This window comes from Penaeus chinensis, chromosome 14 (genome assembly GCF_019202785.1).
Source record: "Penaeus chinensis breed Huanghai No. 1 chromosome 14, ASM1920278v2, whole genome shotgun sequence".
Taxonomy (NCBI): domain Eukaryota; kingdom Metazoa; phylum Arthropoda; class Malacostraca; order Decapoda; family Penaeidae; genus Penaeus; species Penaeus chinensis.
This window is the reverse complement of record NC_061832.1, coordinates 12,611,276-12,621,275: the sequence shown is the minus strand read 5'-3', so window position 1 is coordinate 12,621,275 and position 10,000 is coordinate 12,611,276. Positions and strand designations below refer to the sequence as shown.

The 10,000-nt window shown below is 41.2% G+C and overlaps 1 protein-coding gene across 2 annotated transcripts in view; it reads right to left on the bottom strand.

The window, feature by feature from the left end:
* LOC125032610 overlaps positions 1–8,682 on the bottom strand; it is a 28,064-nt gene extending 19,382 nt beyond the window's left edge. For both annotated transcript variants that reach the window (XM_047623869.1, XM_047623870.1), the window contains exons 1-5: positions 8,566–8,682; positions 5,525–5,699; positions 3,807–3,970; positions 2,592–2,714; positions 1,687–1,866 (exon numbers count right to left, since the gene is read on the bottom strand). In XM_047623869.1, coding sequence (XP_047479825.1) covers positions 1,687–1,866; positions 2,592–2,714; positions 3,807–3,970; positions 5,525–5,699; positions 8,566–8,604 — 681 coding nt within the window. In that variant the 5' untranslated portion in view covers positions 8,605–8,682. The remainder of the gene's footprint in view (positions 1–1,686; positions 1,867–2,591; positions 2,715–3,806; positions 3,971–5,524; positions 5,700–8,565) is intronic.
* Positions 8,683–10,000: the final 1,318 nt, after the last annotated feature.

The following is a 10,000-nucleotide window of genomic DNA, read 5'->3' as shown; positions in this document are numbered from 1 at the left end:
GAAATTGGAAGGAAGGCGGGAATGAGGGAGAGATGAGAATAGGGGAAGGAGAAAAGGAAAAGAGAGAAGAATGAGGGGGAGAGGAAGGCAGGAGATAAGGAGGAATACGAGGAAAAGGGAAGGAGGAAAGAGGGGAAGGTGAGGAGATGGGATAGATGATAAAGAAGGGAATGAGAAGGTAGAGAGAGGAAATGGGGGATAAATATAGAAACAAGAAGAGGGAAGAAGCGGAAAGGGGGAGGAAAGGAGCCAAATAAACGGAAGAAAAGGGAGGAATAGGGAAGAATAATAGAACAGGGAGATAGAAGGAAGGAGAGAGGAAAGAGAGAGAGTGGGAGAGGGATAAAGAGGGGAGAAGGAGAGAGGGAAAAGGAAGGGAAGGTGAAGAGGGATAGAATGAGGAGAGAAGGAGAATGTGAAAGAAAAGTAAGAAGGAGAAGAGCAAGAGGAGGAGGAGGAGACAAGGGTATAGAGAGAAAAGTAATAATTAAGAAAAGGAAAAAAAAAACATGAAAAAGGGAGAAGGATGAGAATGAGAATAGGAGGAGGAGAGAAAAGGAAAAAGGAGGAAGAGGAGAAGAGAGAGAGAACAAAATGGATAAGGGAGAAAAAATAGAAGATTAGAGAATGGCAGGGGTGGGGGGTGGAGAGTGAAAGGGGGAGAGGGATGGAAATGGAAAGAAGGAGAGATAGTGAGGTTTGCGAAAGGAAGAGAGGAATAAATAGGAAGGAGAATACGAAAGAGACAGATAGATAGAGAGATAGAGATAGATAGAGAGATAGAGAGAGAGAGAGAGAGAGGGGGAGAGAGAGAGAGAGAGAGAGAGAGAGAGAGAGAGAGAGAGAGAGAGAGAGAGAGAGAGAGAGAGAGAGAGAGAGAGAGAGAGAGAGAGAGAGAGAGAGCGAGAGTAAGAGAGAGGAAAAAGCGAATAAATGGTACTGTATTATGAATGTTCAATCTTTAATATTCAGCATAATCATTATCAATATAAAGCATTAAAAACACGAATTCCAACACGCCTTTATGTAATTTGCATACTCTACAGACTCACATTTCTTACCACATCAAGAGCTCGTATTGTACATTCTAACTCCATTACTCAACACGGACTCATCTATTACTCACCTAGTCATTTACATGTAATTCACCTAACTATCCCCACAACACGTTACTTACCAGGTCATTTACACTGTGTAGTACGTTACTCACCTGGTCATTTACACTGCACGTTACTCACCTGGCTATTCATACTGTACTTTATCTACCTAGTCATTCAAAATTCATATCCCCACCTGGTCTTTCACACTGTTCAGTATATAACTATTTTCGCCATTCACATACGAAAGCAACCCAATCGTTCACACTGTACATTCCTCACCTAAATATTCCCGCTGTACATTCCTCATCTAAAGATTCCCACTGCACATTCCTCACCTAAAGATCCCGCTGCACATTTCTCACGTAAATATTCCCGCTGGATATTCCTCGCCTAAATATTCACACTACACATACCTCACTTAAAGATTCCCACTACACAATACCTCACTGCACATTTCTCACGTAAATATTCCCACTGCACATACCTTTCATAACCATTCACACCACACACACCTCACCAAACCATCCACACCACACCCACATCACCTAAATACTCCCCACCCCACCCCCAACTACCCACGCCTCACCTGGTCATTATGCACAGGATCCGACCCGTTGTTAAGCAGATACTCGTAGGTTTCCCCTCCATCCTTGGCTACCGCAGCGTAGTATAGGGGAGTGCGTCCTTTGTTATCCTGGCCGAAGACTGTGCTTTGGTTCTTCTGGACAATGAACTCCACGATTTCCTTGTGGCCGAGGGCTGATGCCTGGATTGGAGGGAGGGAGGGGGGGGGAAGGGGTGTATGTGAATTATTGGGTTCTTGTTATGGGGGTTAGAGAGTGTTTATGGGTGTGCAGGTACGCAAGGGTATATATGAACATGAGGATAAAATAAAAACTTGCCAGAAGAGAGGAAAAAAAATGCTCAAACCCTGATATTATACAGAGGCACGCCCCCCCCCCCCCAAAAAAAAAATGATAACAATAATAATAACAATAAACATAATAATCAATGATAATAATCATACAAAAATAATAACAACAATACTAATAATAAAATGACAACAGCAAGAAAACAACAATGATAATTATAACAATAATAATAATAATGATAATAGTAATGATAATAATAATAATAATAATAATAATAATAATAATAATAATAATAATAAAGATGATAATATTAATAATAATAATAATTATAATAATAATAATAACAACAACAATAATAATAATAAAAATGACACCAATAACAACAAAACAACAATGATAATAATAATAATAACAATACAAATAATAATAATAATAATAACAATAGTAATGATAATAATAATAATAATAACAATAGTAATAATAATAATAATAACAAAATATGCAGCGGCACATAACACCCTCCCCTCCCCCCTCAAGAATAAAAAACAAAAAAAAAACAATAAACAAACCAAAACAAACCAACCAAAAGCACCAGCCCCAAGCGTCCAAAAAATCCAACCTTATGCAGCGGGTTGAGTCCGTTGTGGTCCTTCGCCGTCAGGATATCCGGCGGGTCGGACTTGGCGTCTAAAGTGTCCAGGTCTGCGTTGATGGCCGCGTTGTGGATCTCCTTGATCTTCGTCTGGAATGATTGGGTGGTATTGGTGACTATTTCGTGGTCATTATCTTCGTATGGGCACGAAATAGACTGCTTGTCACCCCATACCATCCTGTATTCATATCTTTACGTGCACTCTATAAGCTACATGTCATCAAAGAAGTATCTATATATGCTCTACATGGCCTACATACCATCCCATACCCATCTATTTAATGCCCTACATGGATGACAATACCATCCCATGAACCGTATTCATGTTGACAAATGTAGAAAAGGTAAGAATGAGAATGAATATCTTCACAATACAAGAGATGTATTTGACCGGTTTCGATTCTATCTGACGCAGATATAATCGAAATCGGTCAAAGACATCTCTTGTATTGTGATGATATTCATTCTCATTCATACCTTTTCTACATACCATCCCATACACATATCCTCACATACCCTATACAGACTACATACCCCCTATACCCATATCCTCAAATACCCCACATAGATAACATAGCACCCAATATACCCAACTACATAATTTTCTCCTATCCACTCCAACCAACACACTGCCTCATATTCTATCTACTCCCAGCCCACTACATTATATTGTCTTGTCTTATCCTATCTATTTCTATTCTCCTATCTACTCTATCCACACTAATTAACCCACTATCCTATCTAACGATTCTATCTATTCTAGGCACATCAACCAACCCACTGCAATATATTCTATCTACTTCTAAACATATCTCGTATCTACTCCATGTATCATATTCTGTCATCTACTCCATACATCATATTCTCCTATCTCCTCCATACATCAGATTTTCCCATCTACTCCAGCTACAACAACCAACCCAATGCATAATGTTTCCTTATTCATTCTATACATTATATCCTCCTATCCACTCTACATATAGTCTCCTATCTACAGCATTTATCATATTTTCCTTTCTCCTCCACACACCAGCTTCTCCTTTTCTCCTCCACACCCCAGATCCTCCTTTTCTCCTCCACCACCAGCTTCTCCTTTTCTCCTCCACACGCCAGCTTCTCCTTTTCTCCTCCACACCCCAGATCCTCCTTTTCTCCTCCACACACCAACCTATATCAACCTACCATCATCCTGGGCACGAGGTTGAGGAACTGCCTGACTTTGGCGTGGTTACTGGTCTCCTTCAGTAGCCTGTCGCCCTGGCCCTCCCACACGATCTTCTCCAACTTCGGCAGGTCTTGGTCGTGGATCCAGATGCGGATGTTGGCGCCGGTGATATTCATCATTCCTGGGGTGGGGGGGGGGGGGAAGAAAGGCATTTAATCTGAAGTCATACAGATAAGGTGTCATGTATAAGCGTATGGACATATAGAGACAAATAAGCCGATACATACATGCATACATACATACATGCATGCATGCATACATATAACATACATACATATATACATAGATACGTACATACATTCATACGAACATAAATACATACATACGGACATACGCTACAGTATATATAGAGTGGGCAAAGAAAATAAAGTTTCTCATGTACACATAAAGATAAATTATATCAAAAGGTTAAAACAATGAGTAATATAAATAGATAGATAAAATACATACGCATACATAAAAAAAATAATATATAGACACAAGTGTGTGAATGGGACGGGGAAGGTAACAGAGAGAGAGAGAGAGAGTGAGAGAGAGAGAGAGAGAGAGAGAGAGAGAGAGAGAGAGAGAGAGAGAGAGAGAGAGAGAGAGAGAGAGAGAGAGAGAGAAATGAACAGGTTGGCTCACAGATATCGATAGGCAGATAGACAGTCGACTCGACAGATAGAGAGGAGTAAACAGTCGGCTCGATAGAAAGAGAGGAGTAGACATAGAGCTAGATAGATAGACCGATGAACAGATAGACAAAACAAAGACGAATATAAGTAGACAGATAGGAAGATAGAGAAGTAGATAAATGTAAATACAGATAGGTAGACAGACGGATAGCCAGAGAAGTAGATACACTCAATAGCAGATAGACACCTAGACAGATAGAAATAGATACACACAAAGATAGATAAATAGACAGATAAAGAGTTATATAGAAAGATAGACTGCTAGAAAGAAAGAAGAACAAAAATAAAATAAAAATAAAAACAGACAGACATTTAAACAACTTGACAGACAAACACAAAGGCATACAGACCTCCAGATGTTTAGACACCTTAATTCCAGACATCCGAGCATCCACTCACTCAAACAACCACACACCTAAACAACCACACACACAACTACCAAGACAACTACGCAACCAAATAACTACACAATCAACCGCATAATCAACCCAAACAACTATACACCTAAACAACCACACACCTAAACAATCATACACACACACACCATGATACCCATCCACCCAACCACACAACCAGATATTCAACCACCCACGCACCCAACCACAAAGGCAATCAACCCCCCCAAAATCACGCAAATAACCTAAACAACCACACAATTAGCCTAGATAACCACGCAATCAACTCAAACAACCACACAATCAACCAACCACGCAATCAACCCAATCAACCACACAGACAAGCATTAAATCAACCACACAATAAACCCAAACAACCACACAATCAACCCCCAAACCACACACACAAGCACACAATCAACCAACCACGCAATCAACCCCATAAACCACACAAACAAGCATAAAATCAACCACACAAACAAGCATAAAATCAACCACACAATAAACCCAAACAACCACACAATCAACCTAAACAACCCCACAATCAACCCCTAAACCACACACACAACCCCACAAACAACCCCACAATCAACCCCATCTCACCGTCCCTCTTCGGTGGCGTCCTGCTCTTACTCCCCGGCGAGTTCCTCTTGGGCGGGGTGCGCCTCTTGCCCTTTGAACCCCCGCTCCCCTTCTTGGTTGCGAGGCGGTTGACGACGCTGATGGCTGACGGGTTGGACATGTAGTCAGCCGCGGTCCTGCCTTTGTTGTCTTCCACCTGGAGAGGGAGAGGGAGGTGGGAGGTGGATGAGAAGGGGGTGAGGGTGATGGAGGGGGGAGGGGGTGATGGGGTGAGGGGGGGAGGATGGGGTGATGGGGGTGGGGAAAGAGGAGGGATGGGGGTGTGGGGTGATGGGGGTGGGGGTGGGTGAGGGTGATGGGGTGAGGGAGGAGGGTGAGGATGAGGGGGGAGGATGGGTGATGGGGGGTGGGGGTGGGTGATGGAGGGGGGAGGATGGGTGATGGGTGAGGGGGGAGGATGGGAGATGGGGGGGAAAAAAAGGGGGGTGGGGTGAGGATGGGGGTGGGGAAAGAGGGGGTGATGGGGAGAGGGGGGAGGGTGATGGAGGGGTGAGGATTGGGTGTGGGTGGAGGATGAGGGTTGGGGGGTTGTAGGGGTGAAGAGGGTGATGGAGGGTGATGGAGGGGTGAAGATGGGGGGGGGTGAGGGGTGGGGATGGGAAGAGGATGAGGGGTTGGGGTGAGGATGGGGGTGGGTAGAGGGGATGAGGGGTTGGGGTTGAAGGTGAGGGGTGAGGAGGAGGAGGGGGGAGAGAAATGTAAATGAAGGGAGGAGGGTATTGAGGGGGTGGAGGGGGGGGGTGATAGGGTATAGGGGGGGGGGGGTGAAGGTGTGGGTAGCGATGATGATTATAATAATAATAACAATAATAAATCATTACACTTATCGTGATAGTAAAAACAACAAATATGATAATAATAACAATAATAGAAGAAACATTTACACACACATACTCAGACGCACATACGTACATACATACACGTACAGGTTTACGTACACATGATCCCCTATTTACTAGAAAGAAAAATACTATGATATAAAATAAAAATAGAAAAAAGAGATTGATAAGGAACACACACTTATGCATGATAACTTACTGAAATGATCGGAAAATCATATTACCAATTAACTAACTAATTACTGATTGATTCAGCAATTACCTAAGATCTATTTCGATAATAACGCGCCTCAACTTAATAAACAAAGAAAGAGAAGAAAGAAAAAAAAAAAACAGGAAGAACTGATCTTGACACAAGACCGGATGACGTCATCAAAAATACGAATGACGTAATGTGACGTCGCATCAAATAACAAAATGGCGCTCCGGGAATATTTATTTACCTGCTTCTTCCATGTCAAAATGACTTGTAATTGTCCTCGCTATTCTAAAATCCTTAAAAGGAATATGATAAATAAACACAAAAATATGAGTCTAGAAACAATTGCAAACAATTAAAAACAGAGAGAGAGAGGGGGGGGAGAGAAATTTTGAGAGAGAAAGAGAGAGGGAGAGGGAGAGGGAGAGAGAGGGAGAGAGGAGAGAGAGAGTGAGAGAGAGAGAGAGAAGAGATGAGAGAGAGAGGAGAGAGAGAGAGAGAGACGGACAGACAGAGACAGACAGATAGATAAAGACAGAGAAACCAAGAGAACAGCCTCGGATACAAAAACAATGGGACAGTAATAAAAACAAAGACAGTAAAATGAACAGACAAAAACAAATGTGGGGACGAATTCAAATTTCACTAAGACACTTGAAGTCAAATCCACATTTCACACTTGAAGACAAATCCACATAACACACACGAAGACAAATCCACATTTCACACTTAAAGACAAATTCGAATTTCACACAGACACTTGAAGACAAATTCGAATTACACACAGACACTTGAAGACAAATTCGAATTTCACACAGACACTTAGAGACAAATTCAAATTTCACGCAGACACTTCAAGACAAATCCAAATTTCGCACAGACACTTGAAGACAAATTCGAATTACACACAGACACTTGAAGTCAAATTCGAATTTCACACAGACACTTGAAGACAAATTTGAAGACAAATTCGAATTTCACACAGACAGTTGAAGACAAATTCAAATTTCACACAGACACTTGAAGACAAATTCGAATTTCACACAGACACTTGGAAACAAATCCAAAATTTCACACAGACACTTGAAAACAAATCCAAATTTCACACAGACACTTGAAAAATAATTCGAATTTCACACAGATACTTGAAAATAGATTCGAATTTCACACAGACACTTGAAGACAAATTCGAATTTCACACAGACTCTTGAAAACACATTCGAATTTCACACAGACAATTGAAAAAAAAATCGAATTTCACACAGACACTTGAAAACAAATTCGAATTTCACACAGACAATTGAAAACAAATTCGAATTTCACACAGACACTTGAAAACAAATTCGAATTTCACACAAACAATTGAAAACAAATTCGAATTTCACACAGACACTTGAAGACAAATTCGAATTTCACAAAGACACTTGAAGACAAATTCGAATTTCACAAAGACACTTGAAGACAAATTCGAATTTCACACAGACACTTGAAGACAAATTCGAATTTCACAAAGACACTTGAAGACAAATTCAAATTTCACACTGACACTTGAAAAGAAATTCGAATTTCACACAGACACTTGAAAAGAAATTCGAATTTCACACAGACACTTGAAGACAAATTCAAATTTCACACAGACACTTGAAAAACAAATTCGAATTTCACACAGACACTTGAAGACAAATTCGAATTTCACACAGACACTTGAAGACAAATTCAAATTTCACACAGACACTTGAAAACAAATTCGAATTTCACACAGACACTTGAAAACAAATTCGAATTATACACAGACGCTCGAAAACAAAATCCAAATTTCACACAGACACTTGAAAACAAATTCGAATTTCACACAGACGCTTGAAAACAAAATCCAAATTTCACACAGACACTCGAAAACAAAATCCAAATTTCACACAGACACTTGAACACAAATCCAAAATTTCACACACACAAAAACATACCTGAGTGTCGGCCACGGATTCGCACAGTATATTGTACATGTCGTCCGGGAATTTGCTTGCAGCGCAGTAATGAAGTGGAGTTCGGCCATCCTGCAGGCAGAGGGGAAAGCGGTTAGTAATAAGGGGATATAAAAGCTGTTTGTGTCTGTTTGTTTGTTTGTGGGGGGAAGGAGGTGGGGGGGGGGGGGGAAGGATGGGTATGAAGCGGAAGGGAGGGTGATGTGTCAAGGTGTGATTGTGTTTGTTTGTGTGTGTGTTTGTGTTTGTTTGTGTGTGTGTTGTTTGTGAGTTTATGTTTGTGAGTGTGAGTGTTTGTGTGGTTATGTTTATGAGTGTGTTTGTCATTGTGAGTGTGAGTGTTTGTTTGTTTGTCTTTGTGAGTGTGAGTGTTTGTTTGTTTGTCTTTGCTTGTTTATGTTTGTGAGTGTTTGTTTGTTCGTACACGTGTGAGTGTAAGAGAAAAACATTGTAAAAGTCATATTCATGTCACTTGCCTCATATAATTTTCATGTCAATTTTTCTTGTATTGAACGTTGGTGAACTGTAATTTTTTTTTTTATTTTCTAACTAAAGTATGTAAGAAATCGTCATAACCTCATAACGTGTTATTTTTTGAAGTTGTACAAGATTTCTGCATTTTTTTTTTTTTTTTTGGGGGGGGGGGGGGGGGGTACCTGCGTGAGTGAGTGTTTGTGAATGTGTGTGTATACATGTGCGTGCGTCTGTGTGGGGTGTGAATGTGTGTATGAATTTGTGTATGTTTGTTCGTTTATATTTGTGTGTTTGTGTATGTGTGAGTGAGTGTGTGTATGTGTGTGTGTGTGTGTGTGTGTGTGTGTGTGTGTATGTTTATGCGTGTATGTAATTGTGTGTCCGTAAATGTGTGTTTGTGTACTTGTGTATGCACATATGTGTGCATACTTACACACATCTGTGCAACACATGTTTCTGCGTGGGAGAGAAGAAAGAGAGAGAGAGAGGAAGAGGGAGAGAGAGAGAGGAGAGAGAAGAGAGAGAGAGGAGAGGGAGGAGAGACGTAGAGAGTGATGAGTGGGGAGGAACAGATGAGAGAGAGATGAGAGGAGAGAGAGAGGACAGACTGAGACAGAGAGAGAAAGAGACAGACAGAGAGAGAAAGAGAGAGAGAGAGTGAGAGAGAGGAGGGAGAGAGGAGAGAGAGAGAGAGAGAGAGAGAGAGAGAAGATGGAAGAGGAAGAGAGAGAAAGAGAGAGAAAGAGAGAGAAAGAAAGAGAGAGAGTGAGAGAGAAGAGAGAGGAGAGAGAGAGAGGAGGAGAGAGTGAGCGAGAGAGTGTGAGAGAGAGGAGGAGAGAGAGAGAGAGAGAGAGGGAAGAAAGAGGAAAGAGAAAATAAAAAGAAAGAGAAAGGAAAGAGGGGAAAGGGGAAAAAGAAAAAAGGGGGAAAGAGGGGGGAAGAG